The 26,237-nt window shown below is 38.1% G+C and overlaps 2 protein-coding genes across 4 annotated transcripts in view; one reads left to right on the forward strand and one right to left on the reverse strand.

Moving 5' to 3' along the window:
- BLZF1 (basic leucine zipper nuclear factor 1) overlaps positions 1-10,379 on the reverse strand; it is a 42,477-nt gene extending 32,098 nt beyond the window's left edge. The window contains exons 1-2 of the mRNA XM_003355067.4: positions 10,004-10,379; positions 8,600-8,673 (exon numbers count right to left, since the gene is read on the reverse strand). Coding sequence (XP_003355115.1) covers positions 8,600-8,630 — 31 coding nt within the window. The 5' untranslated portion in view covers positions 8,631-8,673; positions 10,004-10,379. The remainder of the gene's footprint in view (positions 1-8,599; positions 8,674-10,003) is intronic.
- Positions 10,498-26,237, forward strand: part of NME7 (NME/NM23 family member 7) — a 272,370-nt gene continuing 256,630 nt past the window's right edge. Inside the window, exons 1-2 of one of the 3 annotated variants that reach the window (XM_021089441.1) lie at positions 10,499-10,632; positions 10,769-10,898. Coding sequence is in view for 2 of the 3 variants with exons in the window: in XM_021089439.1 (XP_020945098.1) it covers positions 10,630-10,632 (3 nt within the window). In the remaining variant the exon portion in view is untranslated. Of the gene's footprint in view, positions 10,633-10,768; positions 10,899-26,237 lie in introns of all 3 variants that reach the window. The other 2 variants (XM_021089439.1, XM_021089440.1) reach the window with 2 other exon arrangements.

Genomic DNA, 26,237 nt, shown 5'->3' on the forward strand with positions numbered 1-26,237 from the left:
TATTTCAATTTCAAACAAAGACCGCTGTCACCTTGGTTTCTGGATCCTGGCCCTAGACATAGAATTCTTCATTTAGAAGATGGCAAGCTTGCTCAGGATAATGTTAAGAAAATTATTATGAAAAAATTACCTGTCAAGATATTTCACAGCAAGGAAAATACCTACCAAGAATATACTCCTTAGATTTATTTAATAGGATTCTATTTTTTAATAAGCTTCTTTTTCTTCCAAACTTTGTTTATATATACACACACACACACACACACACACACACACACACACACAGAAACTATACACACACACAAACACACACTCAGAGAAACTATAGAGTAGAGCAGATTATCTTCACACACAGTCACGTCTTCTGGTTTCTATCACTATTTTTAAAAATATTACATTATTAAAAGGTATAAAGAAGAAAAAATTACCTATATTCTAATCACTCTAAAATAACTTCTCATTACTTTAAATTTAATATTTTATATGCTTATAATCATAACTTTATAAGCTTAATATATTTTTCTATTACGCTAGTCTTCATATTTTTCATTTTATGAGTACATTATTTTCTCAAGTTAATACAACACTATTTAATTATTATTCTATTTGTAGATGTTTAGACTCCTCCTGATTTTTCATTATAAAAATGTTTTAATGAATACTTTTATGCCAGCAGGTTTTTCTCAACTTCTGAATTATTTACTTTGAATAAATACCCATATATAGAATATATGGGCCAGGTGAAGATCTGCACTGTCGAACTCACAAAATAACTCTACTGATGTATCAGCAGATCTATTACGTCTTTAGTTTTATTTTTGCATGTTCCATTCCCATGAGCTAATGCAATACTCACAAGTAAATAAAAATACGTGTAAAGTGTTTGGAACAGTGTTTGGCACAGTAAGCACTCATTATTTGTTAGATCCTATTGCTTTCATATTATTCTTTTAATCTTGATTAAAGGGAGAAAGAAAGCTTAATGTCATAAAATATAATTCTTTTATTTGTTTATGCTAAAGTCTTACAAAGTTATATCACCAGACTTTAGGCCTACTTTTTAATTTAACAGATTTTTTGTGAGTTTTTTCAAGTATGTAGCATAGTACTAGGAATTCTAAGTTAGTTAGATCGGAGGTAGAAAGAGACATCTTTTTTTTTTTTTTTTTTTTTTTTTTTTTATGGCGATACCTACAGCATATGGAAGTTCTGGGGCTAGGGGTCAAATTGGGACTATAGCTGCAGGCCTACGCCACAGCCTCTGCAACAGAGGATCCGAGCCACATCTGCAATCTACAATGCAGCTTGTGGGAACGCTGGATTCTTAACCTACTGAGTGAGGCCAAGGAACCAACCCACAGGCTCAGAGACAGTCAGGTTCTTAACCTGCTGAGCCACAATGGGAACTCCCTGAAAAACATTTGAGGTATAATTAATGTGTTCTATTTAACAAAACATTTTATATTAGACTAAAATAGTTTGTCATTTCTGTATTAAATGTAACAAAGACATATCTTGGACTTCAGGACTGACTCTATGTTGGAAAAGACAAAGGAAAACTTCAGAAAGTGAAATAGAGGCTTTGGTATTTTAGTTCATGCTGTAGCACATTAGCACCCAGAACAATTTCCACTGAACTGTTTCAAAAATAAAGGCCTGTTCCCATGCTTGTAAAATCTGGGTTTTAAGTTGTCTAACTCTATCAAACGCAAATTTAATTTTATCACTAAGACATTCTGGGATTTAAAAAGTAATGTTGGGGTTCTCTGGTGGCTCAGTGGGTTAAGGATTCAGCATTGTCACTGTTGTGGCATGGGTTCAATCCCTGGCCCCAGAATTTCCACATGCCATGGGTGTGGCCAAAAAAAAAAAAAAGAAAAAAAAGAAGTAATGTAGAATCACGAATTAACTAAAGACTAATAATAAATGAACAAAACAAAAACATAATTAGAATTATACCACTCAGGCCCACTGAAGCTGAAGAAATAAGAAGCAGGTGTGACATTCCGTTAAGGTGAAATTCAGTTTCTAGGCAAGTTACAACATTTGTGAGTTGGAATTTCAGGTAATAAAGATTCAACAGCAAATCACAAAATGGTTAATGCTAAGTTTAAAAGGCAAAGAAATGTTTAACAGAAGTCTCTTTTCAAACAAAGTATGTCATACAATTCCAATCAAGAAATTCAACCAACTTGGTTCAATCTCAATTTACTCTTTATTTAAACTGTTCTACTTACTCAAGCATTTATAAGTACCAAAGTTGTACCAAAGTATGTCATACAATTCTAATCAAGAAATTCAACCAACTTGGTTCAACCTCAATTTACTCTTTATTTAAACTGTCCTACTTACTCAAGCATTTATAAGTACCAAAGTTGTACCATGTATCAAATGGGCAGTCCCTCTTTGTGACATGCTTCTAGCTAATGTACATGGGCAAGGAGGCAAGTGAGAGCCAGGGCTTTACGTATTCTCACCTGGTAACATACTTTCTTAATTCTATTTTTCCTGTGACACACATAGAAACCTTTATTACATATGTGTTAGGCCCAATCCAGCGTACACTTGTGAGTCCTTACCTTCGGTCAAGTGGGATAATGAAGATCTACTGCACCAGCCCTGTACTTATGAGTACTGTTTAAGTAAAGTGAAACATCAACTCCTCTTCTTCTCCACTGTATTTTTCAGTTATTCATCAACATTAACTTCCACTTATCAACAAATTAAAACATAAGATTTATGATTTGTTCTTACTGCCTTCCCCCAAACTGGTGAAATATAAGGAGAGAACAAATAATATCCTAAATAGACACTGGCAAACTTTTTCCATAGAGGGCCAGATAATAATATTTTGGCTTTGTGGACCATAAGGTGAAATTAAGAACACTATATAGGCATTTATATATAGAAAGAAAAAAAATTTTAAAGATAAAACTCAAACTATAATATAGGGAGTTCCTGTCATGGCACAGTGGTTAACAAATCCGACTAGGAACCATGAGGTTGCGGGTTCAGTACATGGCCTTGCTCAGTGGGTTAAGGATCCGGCATAACCATGAGCTGTGGTGTAGGTTGCAGACACAGCTCGGATCCCACGTTGCTGTGGCTCTGGTGTAGGCTGGTGGCTACAGCTCTGATTCGACCCCTAGCCTGGGAATCTCCATATGCCGCGGGAGCGGCCCAAGAAATGGCAAAAAGACAAAAAAACAACAAAACCAGCAACCAAAAAACAATAATAATTGAGTAAAGCTTTTTTTTTTTTTTTTTTTTTTGTAATATAGGTCTAATGCTGAGAAGAAAAGAGTTGTTTTTTTGTTTGGGATAACACTTGGCTTAAGTGGGATTCAAAATTAGTGTTCCTTATTACCAAACTGATTGCAGAGATTCTTAGGAGACCCAAGAGCCTCAGTTTGCCAACATTTATGTAATAGAGGTGAGGTGGACACATAGCTGTTGGCACTGGCCACTAGTTCAGAACCATTAAAGGTCCCCTCCACCAAAAGTCACTAGAGCAGTGGTCCTTGTGGCAAAGAGAGCGCTCTGAGAAGCACTGCTGCCTTCTACCCAGGCCCTCTAGGCTCTCTGGCCTCAGGCAGGCAGGTGAGCTGGGGGCCTCGGAAAGGCTTAGGGCTGAGTCCTGCAGCGCTCCAGAGTGCTCACCACATTCCCCTACTGGCCCGGCTCAGGCCCCACCTCTGCAAAGTAATGGTGGTGGCAGTCTTCCTTGGTTATAGTCCATGGGCCCGGCTGCCATCTGCTTGGCATAAGGAGCTTGAGGGCCTGCTGGGTCCTGGGCACCTTGATCCCTCAGTGATGACAGCTGCAGAGGCTGGGAACCTGGCCCAGAGGGCACTGCCCACTGACATCTGCCTCTTTAGCCAGGCCTGGGCACTGGTAGGAGGACCCAGACTGGGTGCTGGACAAAGGCTCCTAGGCAGGGTAACTGGCCAGTGCAGGGACCCCCTCCTCTTAGCCAGGGCCTAGACCTAGGAGGGTGAAAGTTGATGCTTGGGACCTTGAACAAGTAAGATGGGAGTAATGATGTTGCTTTGTATGGGATATTTTTCCTTTGTGTACGGATTTATTAAGTATTAAAAGCCTCAAGGAAGCATGGAGACAATTTAATTCCTCCCCTTCCCTTTCTTTGTGAAGTTTGGCACTTGCCTTCAGTCTCTACAAGGATTAAATTCTGAGCCACTGCGGCTATCAACCTGCAGCTCAGAGCACCCCCTGAGCAGAGTTCAGTGTGCATATTAGGAGTGAGGCACTCTGTGCTCTGGGAAAACTGGAAGAACAGGTCTTCAGATAGTCAGATATTTTTAGAAGACTTTATGTGCCCAATTCTTACATTTCCTCATTTCTAGAAAAACACTAAAATCCTTCATGACTCATGTCTGTGACTGGTAGTACCCTTCATGAGACCAGAAGCAAACTTCTGTGAAACACATGCATGACTGCATGTACCTCCCCTTCACCCTTATAGTATATGTCCTGATATTCCCCCTTACCTCTTTGGGGCGGTATTCCAAAGCTGTCGACTTAAAAAAAAAAGCACAACCTGAAAGCTGAGAGTTACGTTTTATTTGGGGCAAAATGAGGACTTAAGCCTGGGAGACAACATCACAAGTTGCCTTAAGTCCAAGGAGGAGGCCAGGGAGGAGCTAGGAGGTATGGGAGTTTTTGCAGCAAAGGGCAGATAGCAGGAACAAAAGAGGTAGGGGCTCACTGAAACAATTCCTTTGACACACACCTCACCTAAGGAGAGGGTGGGGGGAGGGAGCAGTATCCTGAGTTTTCACAGCCCTGGGAGCTCACCTTGGAGATGGCTGTTTTTGCAGGTGATTGTGATATCCTTTGTTTCTTCCACTTAAGGACAGCCCAGGCAGCAGTATTTCAGATAGCTCTGAGATACAGCCCCAAAGAGGAAAGGGGGAATATCAGGATATATGCTAGAAGGGTGAAAGGGGGGTGGTGGTGCACGCAGCCATGCATTTCACAGAAATGTGCTGCTGGTCTTGTGAAAGGCACTGCTAGTCACAGACATCAGTCATGATACAAGAGTTTGTTTCTTTCAGAGACTAAACTGTTGAGAGCTCCTCAAGGCAGGGACTGCCTCCTAATTTTTATATCATCAGCTTAATGAAATGGTATTTGGTGCAGAAAAAGTATGTAAGTGCTTACTGAAGTTCATAAATGCTGACATTAACATACTACCTAGATTTCTTTTCAACATCTAATAATTAACTCATTTAAAAACTGCTTAGGGGTTCCCATTGTGGCTCAGAGGGTTAAGAACCTGACATAGTGTCCATGAGGATGCAGATTTGACCCCCAGCCTCACTCAGTGGGTTAATGACCTGGTGTTGCCACAAGCTGTAGTGCAGTTTACGGATGTGGCTCAGATCCAGTGCTGCTGTGGCCTAGGCCTGAAGCTGCAGCTACAACTGGACCACTAGCCTGCACTGTGCTGCATGTGTGACCGCAGGGAAAAAAGACAAAACCAAAACAAATAAAAAAAAACCCCAAACTGCTTAATTTGTTTTCCTATACAGGAAAATCATTAATTCCTAACTCGGATATACTTTGACAAACTTTTCAGATCTATGCAGATCTGCTATAAAACAGTTAAACAAATTACAGTTCATCACTTGGTAATTTTTTTTTTTTTTTGTCTTTTTAGGGCTGCACCCGCAGCATATGGAGGTTCTCAGGCTAGGGGTTGAACTGTAGCTGTAGGCTGCAGGCCTACACCACAGCCACAGCAACGTGGGATCCGAGCCATGTCTGCAACCTACACCACAGCTCATGGCAATGCCAGATTCTTAATCCACTGAGCAAAGCCAGGGATCGAACCTTCATCCTCATGGGTGCTAGTCAGATTCATTTCCACTGAGCCACAATGGGAACTCCCAGTTGGTAATTTTAAATTAATATTCTTTTAAATGTCACCAGTATCACCTAATAAAGTTTAGTTACCATTAAATTAGAAAAATATAGACAATGGACTTAAGAGTTAGGCTCACATTTACTGATGTGGAATCCAAACATTCCTTTTGTCACAGACTCCACAAATAAGGAGTTCCCTGGTCAAAAAAGCATGGGCAATGCTGCATACTATATTTCTTGGAGTTGCACAGTCTACATTAGTATATTAAAGACTCTGAGGAGTCAGATAGTATAATCTCTCCTTTAATCCAGCATTTCCCAAATTTATCTGCTCATGGAGTCCTTTTTCACCTAATACCCATTATTCCACAGAACTAGGGCTAAAAGTTAAGACTATTTTATGGAATTATAAATACTTATAACATCTCATATGGTCTATTTCACTGAACTATCTGTATGGTCTATTTCATGTATGGTCTATTTCACTAAACTATCTGACTTTAATCCCTTTTAATTTCAACCTTACTACCAAGAAAAGTTTTGGATTCACAGTCTAATTTTCTAACTGTTGTCATTTATTGTATATATCCCTCTCAAAAACAGCCCTAGAAGCAATGACACATCTCTCTCATGATGATAGTATTGCTCAAATATCTACTGAGAGGAAGTTCTGTCCCTTTAAGTCAATCTCGCTTCTCTTCTGAGGCAGTTACAGGAAATGCAGGCAACTGACAAATGTCAATCATAATAAGTGCACCCTTTCTCAGGCCAGGTGATACAAGGAACTTTTCTTCACTAACAGTTAATATGACATTATGTAGGATTAGGACTAATAGCTGAATTATCTCCCTTACTGTACAATTAAGATCAAATGAAATAATCTATGTGAAAGTACTTTATAACTCTAATCCTCATTACAAACAAGTAACAACAAATAATTTAAAAAATTAATTTCACAGAGGCCTTGTAATAACTGTTTTAATTACTAATGATGTCATATTTAGTTTTTGCTTTTTGCCAAGCACCATGCTAATTACTTTCATATTAGTTATGATTTAATTGTTCTTATTTCCTATTAATCCCCAGTTTATTTTTTCATTTAGAGTTTATGGTTTGTTTATTCTAATACCATAAAAAATCTCTGGTAACTCTGAAATGCTGTTGCACAAACTTAAATAAATTCAATTAAATATTTATTGGCATGATCTTCACTTCCTAAATACATTTAATCCTCCTCTAAAGAGTTTGCTGTTGGAGATCTGATTGCTACAAAACTGGCTTCTAGAAAATAAGTTTCCCATCTGTCATTGACAGCACCAACCTCCATAATTCATTCCACTCAAGAATAACCTGAGTCAGGAGTTCACTTGGGAATGTGCTAAGACTGTTACCAATGTCTATGTGAAGACAGTCAGTAGGCTATAAGGGTCTGAATCAAAAGGGAAGAGATCTGAGCTATGGATAGATTTGGAAGCTATTCTTATAGATAATAACCAAAGCTGTGAAAGTAGAAGAGAAAGAGGGCTGAAAAACATTAATATTTAAAGGATAAATCAAAAGAGGAAGATTAAAAAGAACTATATTCTAGAGTAGTGGTGTCAAACAGAACTTTATACAATGATGGAAATGTTTTATATCTGTTTTATACAACAGTCATCAGTGACAGGGCTATTAAGTTTTAAAAATATTAATTTATACAGAAATTGGGACATGTGGCTACTGTATTGGACAAGAAAAGGCCACAAAGTAGGTGTAATATAAGAATGAAGTCATGGTAATCAAGGAAATAAAGTATTTCAAAAGGTAGGAAAGATCACAGTATGAAACATCACACAAAGGACAAGTAAGGCAGGATTAAAAAGTAATTACTGTAATTAGCAAGTGTTCTGATTTAAATTGTGTCCTGGGAGTTCCTGTCATGGCTCAGCGGTTAACAAATCTGACTAGCATCTATGAGGATGAATGTTTGATCCCTGGTCTTGCTTAGTGGGTTAAGGATCCGGCGTTGCCGTGAGCTGTGGTGTAGGTCGCAGACTCAGCTTGGATCCTGCATTGCTGTGGCTGTGGTATAGTCTGGCAGCTACAGCCCCAACTTGACCCCTAGCCGGGGAATCTCCATGTACTGTGGATGCGGCCCTAAAAATTAAAAAAAAAAAAAAAAAAAAAAAAAAAGTGTCCCGCTTCAAATACTCAAAACATTCATAATGTTGAATCCACCATACCTCAGAATGTGACCTTATTTGGGAACAGAGTCACTGCAGATGTAATTAGTTAAGATGACATCGTACTGAAGTAGTGTGCACTTCTAATCCAATATGACTGATGTACTTATAAAAAGGAGAAATTTGGACACAGAAACATACACACAGTTTTTTGTCCATCTACCTAAATTTTGAAAATGTATACTCTTATTTATTTAAATCTAATCTTCTAGTGGGCAGAGAACATAGATGTAAAAATTTGCTTTATACTAAATGTTTAACAATAGTAGACATAAACAGTAGTAATAAATATTATCAAATGATGCTAATATTCAACTGTATACCTGAAGTACTGATGTAAACAGTGCATTAAAAGACAAATACGAAGAGATGTGAAACAAATAATTCCTAAGGGTTCTGTGAGATTTTGCTACCTGGCTCAAACAATCCTTTGTCCTATCATCATAAATTCCATGTTTTAAAACAATTATCATCAAAGGAAGAAAACTTACCTTTGGTTTCTAAACCTTCAAGAGTAGTCATTTTTTTAAAAATGAAAATGTACCCCGGGCTTCTACTGAAAAACCTAAATATGAATAAAATGAAATAATTAAAACAATACCATATAAACACATTCATTAAGTCCCTGTCATTTAAAGATTATGATATTCTACTTGCTTCTTCATTTAGTAAACCTGCATTTAGGGAGTGCCCCTTACACCCCTTTTTCACAAGGTGATATTGTTATGACTACCCAATGTCTTAAAAAAAATGAGAGGTGGTTTACTTTCAAATTCCTGCTTCACTGGTATACTCTAAATTATCACCTATATACTCTAAATTATCAGATATGCGTCCTTAAATTTAGCTCAGAAATAGTACTGTAGTTACTACAGGTGCTCTGTATTATTGATAGATACCAGGAACTTAAAAGTAATTAGGAATTCCAGTCCTGGTGCAGTGGAAACGAATCCGTCTAGCAACCGTGAGGTTGCGGGTTCAATCCCTGGCCTAGATCAGTAGGTTAAGGAACTGGTGTTGCCATGAGCTTCGGTGTAGGTCGCAGAGACAGCTTGGATAGTGTGCTGTTGTGGCTGTGTTGTAGGCCAGCAGCTTAGCTCGGATTCCACCCCTAGCCTAGGAAACTCCAAATACTGCGGATGCAGCCCAAAAAAGGGGAAAAAAAAAGGTATTAAAGTAATTACCTTCTCAGGAGACATGGACACTATTTTGTTCACTACATGACAGAGGAGCTTCTGTTTAGATGTTTAACAAGTGACAAAAAATTCATAATAACTTAATTTGCATTTCTTGGTAAAAATTAAAATGTCATAGCATATATTTTCAGAATGTATGCATGACCTTACTAAATCTTAGTCTTACTAAGATTCAGGCGAGAACATGAGAAGGAAGGTAATACTAATGCAGTGATCACGAATGATGAACCAGGCACTAGATGACAAATGGTTTCACTCACAAAAATGATAACTCTTGAGTACTCGATATAACTCAGCATAGCGTCTTCCGTGCCTACCTTCCTTAAAAGTCACACCCCCGCCGCCACTGTTCTGAAAAATAGCTCTCCAAAGACCCTTCGCAAGAGCAATGAACCCTCGGAAGATGCGCAGGGAAATGTACAAAGGTCTGCAGGCAAATACTAATTGAAGGGGGTGGGGGTGGGTCTGGAGTGTGTAACAGGTATGAAGGTGGCAGGAGTGGAAGCGACAATCCTGTCAACCTCTGCCATCCCCAGAAGTCAAATCCAAAGTTCCGTCCCTGTCTGAACAAACCTTCCTGGAACAACGGGCAACCTTTCCTTAAATCTAAAGCGACTGAATGAACAACACACTTCAATCCAAACCTCTGTCCCTTTCCAAAATCCCCTCTCAGTTACACAAGCCCTTTCCTGGACTTACCTCTCAGATTCTTACTCTCCCAATTGCAGGGGGCCTCACTTTACAGGTTCTTTGGCTAGATATCACGGGTTAACTTCCGCGCACACTCCTCTAGCATTCCGAAGCCGATCCGCCCCAACCTTGGGGACATCAAGCTTTTGGTTCACGGCTAATTACTTCCGATTACTCAGGGTTTCGTTTCCGGAATACTTTTCAGAAGGAAAACACTTTTGGTGCCATTTAAACTCAAGTGACGCAGTGACGCAGAATATACGATTCAAGACTTCAGTAAAACAAAACTGGGTAGACTCTTATTAAAAAATAAAAAAAAGAATACTTGGACCCTAGCCGCATATAAGCCTGAACTTCCGGGTCGCCTTTCAACCAAACGGAAGTGATGATGCTGGAAAGAGGTAGGTGGTGTTCCGTTGCTCCAAGCTACGGCGTGAAGGGGCGGGTCGGTCGGCTGGGTGGGCGGAGCTCTATTTACTCCCAGCCACTAAGGACAAAGGGGCGGGGTAGTGGCGGCCCGCTCCGAGTCCGGCAGTAGGTGGGGCTCTGTTGCCAGAGTAACCTGGCGTTGGTGTTGGTGTAGGTGTTTTCCAGTCGCAAAGTTACCTATTTCCTGGTGCTGAGATCCCGAGGCGATGGTGAGTGCAAGGCGGTGTCAGAAGAAAGGCATCGCGGTCTTGTTTATGCTTTGTCCCAGGTCCTGGGGCGTCTGGGCGTTGAGAGGCATCCAGATCGCTTCTACCTTCGGCTGGTTATTTCTTTGTCCCTTTCCAGGAACTGTCCGTGCAATTTCCTCGCTTTCCCTACTTCTTGCAGCACCCTGAATTACACTTTGGTCCTGCTGAGCCTGTAGAGTATTGTGACAGGAAGTTTAAGGCTAAGACACGGAGTCTAGTAGTCTGAGGTGAGACCTTATTTCGGTCAAACATTGGAGATGTATGCATTTTTCATCATTGCATTTTTTTCAACCTCTCAGCTTCACTTTAACACGCTTCATTTAAAAGTATGTGGTGATGTTTATTTGACTTTTTCATGACTGATCCGAATCTCTCTGAATCCTGTAGTCTTTGCTCTCTTGAGGGCCGAGTACCGTTCCACACCCTAAGGGCCACCTAATAATAGCTGCATTTTGCACTAGCCCTAAATTATACAGTTGATTACCTTTTAACAGGAATACTCCATAATATCACTTGGAAATCACTTCTGGAAAATTCACTTGCTAGAGCTTCACCTTCAGAAATTCTGCATGAATAGAAACAGGCTCCATATTTGCATTTTTAAAAAAGCCTATAGATGATTTTCATTCGATCACATGTTCGAGAATGCCAGGTATGGCTATGAAATTAAATATGGAGACCCACCCAGAGTTCCCGTTGTGGCTCTATGCATTAAAAACCAGAGTAGTATCCATGAGGATGTGGGTTTGATCCCTGGCCTCGCTCAGTGGGTGAAGGATCTGGCATTGCTGCAAGCTGCCGCTTAGGATTTAGCCAGAACCTGGCATTGCTGTGGTGTAGGCTTCGGATTGGACTCCTAGCGAGGGAACTTATATATGCCACAGGTGTGGCTCTAGAAAGAAAGAACAGCAACAACAAACAGAGATCCACCCACCACCCCTTCTTTCTCTGTTAGGTCTTGTGTTTCTAGTTCAGAGAAACAGGTATTGAAGGATAATGCTTCCATCTTTGCTCTAGATTTTATTCCCTCCCATTCCTTATAGGACTTTCTGCTTTTGGTTATATTTTTTTCTTTCCTGTGCTTTCAGCCTCTTCCTCACCATTTCCTTCTCCCCCCACCCCCCCCCCCGTGTTCAAGCCATACACCTTAAGAAAATGAAATAAAACAAAAGCACACCCCCAGCCTGTGTTCGTTCAGTTTATTGCCTAGTCCTCCCATTTATCAGTAAACTGCTTGAAAGCATAGTGCTTCCATTTGTATCAAATTCAGCTCTTTACTTTCATCCTCAGCACTCAGTTATCTGAATTCCTCTAATGGCTTCATGAAGTTGTTCTTGCTTAAATTTCTTATGGCCAAATCCAGGAGTTTCTTCTCAAAATTTATTTAGCCTCTCTTTGATAGATGAAGCTCATCATCATTCATTCCTTCTTTTTTTTTTTCCCCACTGGCTTTGCCTACTTTTTAAATGCCATTCTCTGGGATTCATTCCTTAATTTCTTAGTCTGTCCATTTTCTTTGGCTGATTTCATCCACACACAAGTGTTCCACTAATGCCTAAGCATTCATTCTTAAATTTCAGTTTCATCTCAGACCTGGTAAGCATTCATTCTTAAATTTCAGTTTCATCTCAGATCTGGTAAGACCTGGACACTTCTAGCTGGTTACCACAAAGGCCCCTCAAACTCAACCAAAACTGAACTTGCTGTCTTTTCACCTGGCTTTTTTTGTTTCACCAAGTTGATGCTACCACTATATTTATAACCTAAACCAGAAACCAGAGTTTTCCTACACTCCTTTCTCTCCTATGTCTTCTCTGTTCAGTTGGTCACCTGATTCTGGTTTAGTTTCAGATTTCCTCAATTCTTTTTTTTTTTTCCTTCGCTTTTTTTAGGCCTTCACCCGAGGCTTATGGAGATTCCTAGGCTAGGGGTGTAATCAGAGCTACGGCTACCAGCCTATGCTTCAGCCACAGTAATGCCAAATCTGAGCAGCCTCTGCAACCTACACCACAGCTCATGGCAACTCTGGATCCTTAACCCACTGAGCGAGGCCAGGGATAGAACCTACAACCCCATGGTTCCTAGTTGGATTCATTTCCACTGTGCCACGACGGGAACTCCGAGATCTCCTCAGCTTTTGCTTGCACTGTTGTAGTAGTGTCTTTAACACTCTGGTCTGGTAATTCTTCAATTCATTATTTTCTCTACCACAAGAAGGAATTTACTGAACCCTAAATCTGTTGATGTTAATTACCGCTTTAGAACTCTAGACTCCTCATTCCCAACAGTATAAAAATTCAGCCTATCTGGAATGGCATACAAAGCCTTCTATGATCTAGGACTTAACCTGTCTTGCTTCTGTCATGAAACTTTCTTAGACATTCTTTTAGTTACTTGCCTTTTCATTGAACATTCCAAGCAACTGCAAACTGGTGGTAAGCCTCTTTCCTCTACTTTGCACATGCTGTTCCTTCCACCTGGAATACCTTTACTGCCATGTTTGCTAGCCAAACTCCTATTGATTCTTCATTCCTAGGTTAGGTGTTTTTCTTCTTTCTCTACTCAGAGAGAGTTGACTCTTCATTCTTTTTTTGTCACAACTTTACACAGTACACATTTCTCTTATTGTACTTACCACATTCAGTTGAAATTATTTAATAGGTTTGTCACTCTTACTAGACTTGATCTGTTAGAGGAATGGATCTTTATTTTGTTCACTGCCATTGCTTAGATTGTATTAGGCACTCAGCTGAATAAATTAAAAAAAAATAAGAATGTGTTAAGTGTCTGTGAGGGTACCAAGTACTTGGGGGATATTGGAGGATGGAATTTTCACTTTTCAGAATCAGAAAATCCACAAAGCAAGTGGAATAGAATTTCAATAGCTGGAATTTGGTGATCTGTACCATGGCATAGGGAGATAGTAAGTGACATTTGTGGAATACTGTTTTTTTGTGCCTGTCTGATATTTTTTCATTCAGAATTCCCAACAACCCTAAGATCAGTGAACTTCTATCCCTATCCTCTTATTCTGCCTGGAGTTGGGTGTGGTGGCTCTTTCAAATTGGGTGGTAAATGAAGGCTCCTCTAAGGAAGTGAGCTTTGTCTGAATGGACTGAATGATAAACTGCAGTGAACGAGGGAAGGGTTCTAGGCAAACTAACAACAAGATCAAAGGAGCGTCGAGTATTGCAGGAACTGACCTTATGGTTTAATGTGAAAAAAGAGTAGATATTAGATTATGAGGTGATGTGGGGGTGGTAGCAGTACAGGTGTGTGGTGGAGATTAGCAGGAAATTAGGGTAGAAAGGTAGGCAGGGGGAAGACAGCAGTATGTTTCAAACTGTGGTTGTATCCCATTACTCAGTCATGAAATCAATTTGTGGTAGGTAGCAGCATTAAAACGAAGACACATGAAATAAACATTTTCCATATTCATTGCATATGGCAAGGGTCACTTTCATGAAACTTTTGTTTTAAATTGCATGTGCGTTGGGTGTACAGGGTTATGCTATAGAATATATTTATTTCTTACTATGCATCATGATCCACAAAGTTCAGGATGTAGTGTATTTAAACAATACATACTCTGAATGGCAAAATTGTTTAAATCTCAAGGCATGCAGATTGCTTCTTCCTCCTTTGACCTAGTGACAATCTTACTGCATATCAGGAAAAACTGAATTTAATGAAAGCCTAAGACTGACTCTAGTAGAATTTTCAAGATCCTTTCTGCATCCAAATCTCTCTCCTGTGTCTGTTGCTGTCAGTCCTTGAAGAGAAAGAGTAGGCCTTTTGAAAAAGAGAGAGAAATGAAAGCCCTTTTCCTGTGTTCAGCCTGACCACTGACATCTGTACTCTTTCAAAGCTGGTGGTCTCTATAAGCAGCTGAAGATGGAGCTTGTTTGCTCTGCTGGTGTGGCTTCCTGATCACTGAAATTAAATTATCTGCATCTGGTTTGTTGCAGTTGTATCTTCTAGCACCAGAGTTGGGTTCTGGCTAACACCTTTACCTTACGAAGCAGAGATAGGCCACTGTTAGGTATATCTCACATACACGTTGTTTACGATAAAGAATATACTAGAACCATCAATTTATTTGCTTTTGCGCCTACAGAGAATGGAGGAGATAATTCCAAGACTCTTTTGACTAATAAAGAGGTATGAATTTATATATCTTCTAAAATAGACCACTGATTTAAATACTGTTAACCAAGGTGAACTGCTAGTATAATTAAGGCCTTTAAAGTTTATCAGCTATGTTCCACAAGAATTAAACTAAACAAATATCTCAAAGTTGATGTTATTTTACAAGAGGCTTCAGGAGTTCCCTGGTGATCTAGTGGTTAAGGATCCAGTGTTGTCAGTGCTGCGGCAAGGGTTTGATCCCTGGCCTGGGAACTTCTGTGTGCTGTGGGTACAGCCAAAAGAAAAGGTAAATAAAATAAAATAGCCTTCAAAGAGAGATTCATGATTGCTAAATAGACTGATGATTCAGGATTATATTACATGAATTGTTTTCCACTTTTCAATTTGATCAAGTTTCTTCTAAATCGGTTAACTATTTTTGCCTTGGCTTTTGCTTCTTTTCCACCCAGAATTCCTTTTGTTATTGGACCTGCTAACTTGGAGGAACTGCAGTTTAAAAGCTGGGCAGGATTTTATTTACTACAACTGAATGAGAAAGTATAGAGCCTAAAACAAAACTTGAAATTTAAAATGTTTTTCCCCTATATATTTTATTACGAACATAGTCTAGAGCTTGTTATATTCTTCTGTAGCAGGAATCAGTTGTATTTGCAAAACTGCATAGCAGCTGGTTAATAGAATACCCTAATTTTCTCAGATATATCTCTTTTTTTTCCTGTCCTTTTTCTGCCTTTCTATCCCCCTTTTTCCCTCTAGCTTTGTTGAAATATACTTGACATGTAACAATTGTGTAATTTTAAGGTGTAAGATATGTTAATTTGATACACTTATCTATTACAAAATGATTACCTCCATCTCTTAGGTAATTACCATTTCTTTCTTTAAGATGAGAACATTTAAGTCTACTCTCTTAGACTAACTAGATTGGTGGTTGCCAGAAGCGGGGTGGTGGTGTAGGTGAAAAGGGTGAAGGTAACCAAAAGGTATAAACTTACAGTTATAAAATAAGTCATGGGGATATATATAATGGACAGCCTGGTGACTCTAGTTAGTAGTACTGTATTGCATGTTTGAAAGTCACTACACGAGTAGATCTTAACAATTCTCATAAGAAAAAAAAATTCTATTATGCATGGTGACAGATGTTATTTAGACTTATTTTGGTGATCATCTTGCAATACATACAAATATTGAATCATTATGTTGTACACCTGAAACTAATATGTTATGTATCTCAATTGTATATTTTTACAAAACTTTTTGTAAATAGACAAAAAAGGAAGTCTTATTGGGATCCAGGATTTTGAAAAAAAAAAAAAAAAGTACTATAAATGTGTTATAAAATACTCCTGAGGACAATTGCTATTTTGTGCCCTTAACAAAGTATAAGTGGTAAATCTTGTTCTCAAGGGATAGGACCAGGCAGACCAGATTGGACAAATCTGTTTGTAATGGGAAAAAATGGGAGACAACCTAAATGTCTGTCAGTAGGGGGATGGCTAAATAAACCATGGTATGTCCATGCTGGGAATATCATAGAGCATTTAAAGAGATTTTTTTTTTGAAAATAGATTATTATAGATCTCTGTGTAGCAACTTAGATAACACTTTCTTTAGTGAATTTAGTTGCAGAATATTTGTAGTTTACAATTTCTGTAAAAAAACAAAACAAAACAGCAAAACCCTAACCCATATGATAATAGTAGTTATCTTCACTGGATATATTAGGCAAATATATAGACAAGCTCTTAAACAGTATTTAGGGGAAAGATTTTGATTTGTGGGGCTGATCAACGGGAATTTGATCTTGTACTACAGTACTTCATTTTTTTAATCAAAGGAAGTCAATTCACGCATTACTTGTATAACAAAAAATTAATTTTAAAAATGTTGCCACTGTTGTATCTTTCTGTTTACATTGTACACTGACTAACCAGCCCCTGATTCAGGGACCAGCCATAAATAGTGAACTATAATAAAAAAAATGCGGGAGTTCCCGTTGTGGCTTAGTGGTTAACGAATCCGACTAGGAACCATGGGGTTGCGGGTTCGATCCCTGACCTTGCTCAGTGGGTTAAGGATCCTGCATTGCCATGAGCTGTGGTGTAGGATGCAGATGCAGCTCGGATCCCGAGTTGCTGTGGCTCTGGTGTAGGCCGGTGGCTACATTTCCTATTAGACCCCTAGCCTGGGAACCTCCATATGCTGTGGGAGCAGCCCCAGAAAAGGCAAAAAGACAAAAATAAAATAAAATAAAATAAAAAATGCTATTAAACATGCAAATATCCTTTTGGGAAAAAAATCTACTCCCTTAGCAACTCTCAAATATGTAATACAGCATTGTTAACTCTAATCACCATGCTATATACAGTAATCTCCGGAACTTATGTATCTTCTAACTGGATGCTTGTATCCCTTGACCAATATCAGCCTGTTTCCTCCTTCCCCCAGCTCCTGTTGATCACCATCCTACTCTCTGTTTCTATGAGTTTGGCTTCTCAGATTCCACATATTAGTAATATTGTACAGTATTTGTCTCTGCCTAATTTCATTTAGTGTAATGCCCTCAAGGTCCACTCATGTTTTCACAACAGCCAGGAAAGGAAGGATTTTGGATTTCATTCTAAATGCAGTGGGATAATGCATCTCATATATTTTACCTATTCCATCAATATATTTTATGTTTCTTGGATCTGGACTTGTTTAAACTTTAGCCGTATTAGTTTAGTCTTTCAGTACCCATTTTCATCCTGTCTGTAACATTTATGATCTTGTAAACTTTGGAAAAGGTTTTTGTTATTGTTGTTGTTCTGCTCTTATACTTGAAGATCAGGGACTAATTTCTCCCCTTATAATCGCCTTTTCATAATTTAATTGCCCTTTACTGGAACTTTTGTTTCCATAATATCTTCTCTAAGATGAGGCAGGCCGGGGACCCCATTCCAGGTTCATGTACATCGTAGTTTTACATAGACATTATGTGTTCTGCTGTGATTTCGCCTGATATCTTTTTTGATGGGTCTATAGCATAAGGTTGAAGCCCCTTGTTCTCCAAAAGTATCTCCAACACTTCCTATGAACCTCGTATTCATTCTCCTTCAAAAACTGTCTAAACTACTTCACTTCCAGATGTTAATATTTTAAGTTTCATTAATTAGATGTGAAAAATTGCTGTTATTAAAATGTACTGCTCAATCGAAGTTTATTTTCTGACCCTAGGCACTTTGTTTAATTAAGTGGCTGTTGTTTTCTCTCCTGACTCATCTTTTGTGCTGTACCTTCTTCATGTTGCTTTATTTTTTAAAAATGTATTTCCATAGACATGCATCATGGCTCCAGGGTTTTCTGGTATATGTAAATCTAAATTTCATTATCTCTTTTCCATAGTTCTACTCCAAGTTAAATACATAGATGCTATATGCATTTTATATATTTGTATAGTACATATAATGCATGGTATATAAACATATAATGTATTTAATTTATACATGTAATATTTAACTTACTCTATTGCAGAAATGTAGTCATTTTTGGAGATTTGAAAATACAGAAGTGAAAAAAATGTAGTTGAATTCATTTGCAGTATTGCTGACCATACAAATCACTAATAATATTTTGGTATATTATTCCAGTCTCACACACACATATATACATATATATGCATTTTAAAATGTGATCCTCTTGTGTACATTGTTTACAAATATATTTTTTTTACTTAATATATATTATACATTTTTCCAGATCAGTTTTAACTCTATTCTTTCATTTACTCTGATTTAACCAATCCATTTATTAATTTGGTCGTTTAATATGATAAAGAAACATTCTTGCAGCACATTTTTACCCACATCCATACTTATTTTCTTAGGATAAGTTAGAAATGGAATAATTGGGTGAGAGGCCATTTGCATTTTTAAGTCTTTTTGATATGCATTGCCAAATTACCCCCAGAGAAGTTTTACCTCTGCACTCTATGATGACTGTTTTTCCTAATCTCTTACCTGGTATCTGTACATTTCATAAATGTGAAATAGTGGATTTGAACTTTTAATAAAATTTCGGCTTCCTTACTCAATATATGAGAGAATGATTATAAATTACTGTATGCTCTATAAATGAAAAGGACTGTTAATACTTATCCAAAATATTTCTCCGTAATTATTATTTCACCTTTCATATATTGTTACAATTCAAAATTTATTAACTGTATTTACTGATGAAGATAGACGTAACCTTTGCTAAAGTATTATTCACAGGCAGATTATCTAGTCCTCTTTTTTGTCTGTTTTGAAGCAGCAGTTGGTTGTAGTATAAGGGAACTAGTATAGAGCTAGAAATCTAAAATTTTAATCCTTATTACGATCTTGGCTTCAGTGTTTGTTTACTGTGCAACATGTTATCTTTCTGGGCAATTATTTTCTCATTCATAAATTCAGGATGATGATTTCTGTTCATTTTTTGTGAGGATCAAATCAAATACTGTATATGAAAATAATTTGTAAACTAATGTACTCTGTATCTGAAACTTATTATTTCCATATTAACCAGAATACTGCCTATTGAGAACATAGTTGGGTAAAATGGAAAGAGATGAAAATCTAGAACAAGTTTCAGAAATAAATTTTTGAGGTTAGTGGTGGTGTTATCCAATTTTGTGGATATTAAAAAATTTACTTTTGCACATTAAATTCCATCTTCCTCATTTTTTATTATAGATTCATTTTCCTAATGGAAACAGTGAAAGGTCAGGGGAAAGGGAGGGAATGGGAAATGGCAGGACTTGTTCTTGAGACCAGTTTCAATAACTCTTATGTACTTTGGGGGAGGGGATGGCTAAGCATGTTTAACATGTGTTTAGTAAGTATTAGATCTTGAGATCCATGAATTTCTGCCCAGCTTAAATGGATTAGCTAGGAGCATTTACTTTTATTACTGGTAGTCTTGAACCTTTATTATTCAATAATTTGATTATGAAAGTATAATAAGCCCTTTTCAGGCCCCTTCTGTTTCTTGCTACATAGCCTCAGAAATAGGGCTTTGGAAAACAGAAAATCCTTCCATGTAGTGTGGCAAGTAAAGGTCTATCATTTATGTTAAATCTTCTTGCTCTTTAAGTAGTTTATTGAATTTTACTCTATGTACCCAAATCTCTGAAAGGCAAAGAGATTAGGTACCTGAATGTTTTTCATTATTAAATAATTAAAAATTTTATCTCCAAAGGGAGACTGGATCTTGTAAAAACATGATCACTTTTTTCCTCCCAGAATTTCTACTTAAAATCTAGTAATGGGAGTTCCCCTTGTGGTTCAGACGTAATGAGTCTGGCTAGTATCCATGAGGTCGTGGGTATGATCCCTGGCCTTGCTCAGTGAGTTAAGGATCTGGCGTTGTTTTGAGCTGTGGTGTAGGTCACAGAGGTGGCTCAGATCTGAGATTGCTGTGGCCGTGTTGTAGGCTGGCAGCTGCAGCTCTGCTTTGACCCCTAGCCTGGGAACTTCCATATGCTGCTGGTATGGCCCTAAAAAGGCAATATATATATATATATATATATATATATATCTACTAATGGCCTTAAGAGTATATCTTGTCTCCAAGTACACACATAGGTCGAGGTATACATCACTAGGACAGTTCTTAGAACCAAAATTGAAATACTAAGCAATTAGGTAAAAGTGGAGCAGAGCCTCTTGAACTCATCTTTCTGCCTTACTATTGGGTTCTTGCTTTGTGCCATGTATATGAAATGAAAAGACTGACTCCCGCTTAAGGAGCTCATAATCTTGGGGAAAGAAGGAAGGCAGGGAAGAGAGAAACATGATATACTGTAACATCGTAATACTAACTTAGAGAAATTCAATTTCCTCATTTGTAAAATGAATATGATGGTAATACTGGCTCCCTCACAGGGATATCATTATGATTACATGAGGTAAAGTGCTTAGCCTAATGCTTTATACATTGTAAGTTCCAGCAAATGCTGGCTGTTGTTATTTTTGCTTCTGTTGTTGTTATTGACAGGTGTTAAGGTAGAGACCTACTGAATATAGAAACAGAGAGGAGAGGCTAATTGCTGCGTAGCAGTGTTAATTAAAACAAGATTAATTAATTTTGCAGCTTTCTCTGTTTTTTTTTTTTCTTTTTTTCATTCACTGACTTTCAGGTTTTCTTCAACTTTGAATATGTACAAATCCCAAATTAAACTTATGCATACTAATGTCAACATAGATCCTTAAATTTACCAGAAAGCATTTGGAAACAGTAAGGAAATGTCACTGTAGTCCATTGTTCAAGTTTCAGCCTAGTTAACAAATACTTTTTTTCCTCTTTCTTTTGTACATTTTGCCTGTTATCCTAGATGTCCCTTTGGGTGAGTTGTAAGTGGGCACAAGATACACACATCTGGCTACTATTGGGAAGTACTTGAGATGTCTTTGTTTTGATGCCAATTCTTTTTGGTTTGACCTTTTGAGATATACATCTTTAAATTTTTACATCCTTTTTTTTCCCTCAGAACTACATGTACTTCAGCCACATTTGCTACTCCCTTGCATGAAATGCTTCTTCACTTCTTTTAATGCTCACATGTCACCTCATCAGAGAGAATTTCCTAGCCCCGCCATGTAAAGCAGCACTTCCAGTTACTCTTGTTCACCTCCCCTTCCTCACCTTCTTTTGTCATTTTAGCACCTGCCAAAGCATTGTACAGCTGCAGTGTTAATAATGATAGTGCCTGATATTTACATAATATTTTCCATTTGTTAAGGCATTTAAGATTCTTAAGTAATTCATAGTGTCCTTTGGAGATTGGAATTGCGTGTGAGAAAGAAGATCAAAACCAGTAGAGAGCAGAGGGGCACAAATGTTCAAGGAAGAATAATGCTCTGAAAAGACTGTTGAAAAGAAGGGAAGTTAACTTTCTACTGAATTTCCCTGCTAGTCATGTTGGTAAGGACCAGGAATGGAGAACTATTTTTGATCAAGAGCTATCCACCACCAGAGAAAATCTAGACTTCTAAGTGAAAAGTAGTAAGCTGGTTTATTCTAAGAGAGAACTCTAGATTCATTCATTCATGCAATAGTTTTTTTTAAGTCCATATAATGTGTCAGGCACTGTTCTCGGTACCCAGGATATAGCAGTGACTGATAAAGTCCTGCACTTACGGAGCTAAAATTTCTGGAGATGGAGAGCCACACAAGAAACAAACATGTAATATAGCATTAGGTATTGACAAGTGCTAGGAGAAAATTAGATTATGGGAGAAGAGAGTAAAGAAAGTAGAAGGAGGTGGTATTTAGTTGAACTGTCAGGAAAGCCTCTCTAGATTGCAGATGTTTGGGCAGAGAGCTGAATGAAGTGATGCTGTAGAGAGAGCCCTGGTAATCCAAGAAGGAGCCTGCTTGGTCTGTTCAGGGACCACCGAGAAGTCTGGTATGAATGGAGCAGAGAGGGTGAGGGAGAGAGGCCCAAGTGTGGTTTAGAGCCCAGCTTATGTAAGCGCTGGACGGTATAAAATCATAAAGAGCTAGAAGAGGCTTTGGATTCTTGTGAGATCAGTGTTTCTGAACTTGAGGTTGGGACACACTGGTGGATTGTGAACTCTAAATTGTGAATAGCAACTATTTTTAAATAACAATGTAAAATATTAGTACAGTTGCAACATTCTGAGAATAAGAATTGTTTCATGCTTTTTTTCAGTGTGTGTGTGTGTGTGTGTGTGTGTCTGTGTGTGTATTGGTCTTAGGAGAAATTGTAGTTCTTACTATAGGTTCTGGTGAAAACAAAGGAAAATGTTTGAGAGCCACCAATCTCGTCTTATATCCAAATTTTATAGCTGAGGAAGCTCAGTTGGGAAGTACTCAGAGGCCCACATCTTCTCCCTCAGTGCTGTGTTCTTGTTGCCACACTGTGCCCCCGTCTAGGCACGGTGGGTGCACATCTGCATATGGGTGTGACTGACCACACAACATTGGGTCCAATTTCTTAGGTAAGGGAAGGAATTAAAAACTTTATTTAGTTGATACCGTATCAATAAATACCAACTCCAGTTCTGTTTTATGATCCTCTTTCACACTATTTGCCTTATTTTCCTTTTCATTCTCTATTTTCTTAAATAACCTTTTATTTCCATAGGAAAGAAAAATAACCAAAGTGAAGATGTAGAGAGGGAGAGAAAGAAATCCAGGACCAAGGTGAGGGAAGAGGGAAAGATGTCTAAAATCCAGGAGGGAAAAGAGAGAACCCTCCAAGGCAGAGAAAGAGAAGGAAGTAGGACCTCTCTGGCCCTGCCTATTCCCCTCTACTGTCTCCAAGATCCCTTCTGCCCCTGTCTAAAGGCCCCAATCTCCTGGAAAGGCAGTGCTGGTAGAGAATGGGCTCCATGGCTTTCAAGGTCCTGCATTGGGAATTTACTTCTGTGATCTGCCTTCTGGCTTCAGAGAGAGGACTCAGTAATGTGCCCAGGGAAGTGAGCTCCTGGAAGAGCAGAATTTATTTGTTATGCTCCTTTGTATTCCCAGACCAAGCCCATGGAGGCCCTCTGAAACATTGTACTTAGGCCTTCCTAATTAATATACTGAGCTGTCATGAGACTGTTCCTGTGTGTTACAGCTAAATTGTCACTTATACAAAGAATAAATTTGTAATGTTAAAGGGAAGATTAAGCCAAAAGAAGCTTAATTTTGGAGAATTTGCAAGGGTAAATTATTGAAATTTGACGACATTAATTCAAGGGTAAGAAAAAAAGATTAAACACACACACATACTGGATTAATCCCATCCTTTTTTTTTTTTTTTTAAATGTCATGAGGAAGATATTCTTGAAATATTTTAACAGGATTTAAAAAATTATTTTTATAAATTGTTGAAAACCCTGTTATGTAATGTATTAGATGTTAAAAAGCAAGTGAACAGAACTCACTGTATTAGTCTTCTTTCATAAGAACTGCTGTTTGAACCCAATAATTTCTTTAGTGGCTAAAAAAATGCTTTAAACTTGCTTGGAATTGGTTAGGGCAGGGATCAAAAAAAATTCAGTTTAAGTCCTTTTTTTATGCAAGGGATAGAGAGAAATGAAATTGTTGTCTTTTCATTAAAACATTTCTTAAAGCCCTGTTGACTGGAGAGGAATATATGAAAAACCAAATTAACTTCTTTATAAATCAGAACGAGAAACCCGTTTTTCTTAATAACTAATATAGTCATTTATTTTATGCCTACTGTAAGTTCTTTTCATATAAGGAAACCATCTCAGGTTGAAAAGACACCCAACGTCAGGGAGTTCCCATTGTAGCTCAGTGGTTAACGAATCCAACTAGGAATCATGGGGTCGCGGGTTCCGACCCTGACCTTGCTCAGCGCGTTGGGGATCTGGCATTGCCGTGAGTTGTGATGTAAGTCACAGATGCAGCTCGGATCTGGCATTGCTGTGGCTGTGGTGTAGGCCAGCGGCTACAGCTCTAATTAGTCCTCTAGCCTGGGAACCTCCATATGCTGTGGATGCGGCCCTAGAAAAGACGCACACACACAAAAAAAATAAAAATAAAAGACACCCAAGGTTATACTGCTGTTAACTGACAGGGTTCTGATTTGAATCTGTTTAGCCTGAAATCCCAGGCTCTTTCTAGCCTACTGAAATTGGGGCCAAGATATTTACTATTTTTTTAAATTTTTAGGAGTAAATTTCTAATTTTTTTTTTTTGTAGTCAGAAGTGAAGACTGTTTACTTCCTTTTGTAAACTCAATTTATAGAGCATATGAGTGATACAAATTTTATTCAAAAAGTCATAATTCATATTTTGACACTGAACTAGGCCCTCTGCAGAATTACCATGATTTAATACATAATTACAGGGCTATGGTTGAGAGGTGTTTGTTAAATGGTTGTGTGGCCTGGATATGCTGAAACCCACATTGAACACTAGGTGGCAGTCCTTCATTGCTGGACACGTTCTTTCAGGCACCATCTCCTTTATGAATATTATTAGTTGCTTATTAATTTTAATCATATTGATGTGGCATATGAATGCTCTTCATCTAGAAAGGACATAGTATCACAGATTATTTCTCATGAAGATGAAGACACATACTTTTCCGTTTCATAAATTAGGAAACTGAAGCCTAGATAATGAAAATGGCCCCCTTTGGGATTAAACTTGAAAATGGTTTTGCAGAATATATTACTCCACCAAAATATCCTTTATTTTATTTAAAGGAAACCTAAAACTACTAAATTAAGATAACCCAGGAGTCACATGAAATAATATAGGTCAAAGTTTTCAAAAGGTAGAATAGATTATTCTAATATACAGCTTTTCAGATAGACTGTGTGATAATCAGTACTTCTAACACTTGATGATATAGTCACGGCTTTATCCACTTTTACAGAAGTACATTCATGCCTACAGCCCCTTGAATCTGCATCTTTTGAGCGTGCACATAGTATTTTCTCCAATGACTGATTCTCAAAGAGTACTCATTCCTTTTCACCTGAGGCTAATGCTAAGAATCAGTAGCCAACCGTAGTTAATGCTGAATACTAATAATAGCAAAGTATCCAGAACTGTGTGTATATTTAGCATCTACAGCATTCAGTATTTGAAGCAGAGGAAAAATGGAACCACTTTGGTTTGCAACTAGGGCCCTACATGCTGCTGTGCATGTTGCACGACACAACTGCAAGTGAACTGCAGATATGCTTATTTATCACATATATATATTTTAATATATGACAGAAAATGTTACAAGGAAAGTCCAACTTTTTTTGATTTGCACAAAAGTACCAGGTCTGCTAAGGAACAGGCTTCTCAGATTTTGACTCACTGGTACTGACACTCAGTACCATTGGCATTTTCCCCAGTGGGAAAAGAGAGAAGAGCACAAGAGAGAGGTGATATAAAAATAACATTCTAAGATGCGTCTAAATTGCTAAAAATGTCAGGGTGGATTTAGGGCCCCACAGTGGAGGTAGACTGCCTCCCCACCATATCTGCTTCTCTACCACTACCTTCAGATCGTATCAGCTATTTTTTTTTTCTTGAATTCATAAGTTCCCCCTCCCCTTTAAAGCTTTATATGTTTTGTCTCTGAAATATTCACCCCAGATTTCTTTGTGACTGACTTCTACTTATTTTGGTTTTACCTTAAATAACATCTCTTCCCAGAGGGCTTTACACTCTATTCTAGTTGAAGGAAGCTCTCTGTCCCTAATCATTAACACATTTACTTATGCATTGTATTGTCTTTATAACATTTATTATTACAGGAATTATACTTTTTTTTTTATGGCTACACCCATGGCATATGGAAGTTCCCAGGCCAGGGATTGAGTCTGAGCCTCAGTGGAGACTACATTGCCTTTGGCACACTGCGCTGGGCAGGGGATTGAAACCAAGCCGCAGGGTGATCTGAGCCACTGCAG

Source organism: Sus scrofa, chromosome 4, assembly GCF_000003025.6.
Source record: "Sus scrofa isolate TJ Tabasco breed Duroc chromosome 4, Sscrofa11.1, whole genome shotgun sequence".
NCBI classification, from domain to species: Eukaryota; Metazoa; Chordata; class Mammalia; order Artiodactyla; family Suidae; genus Sus; species Sus scrofa.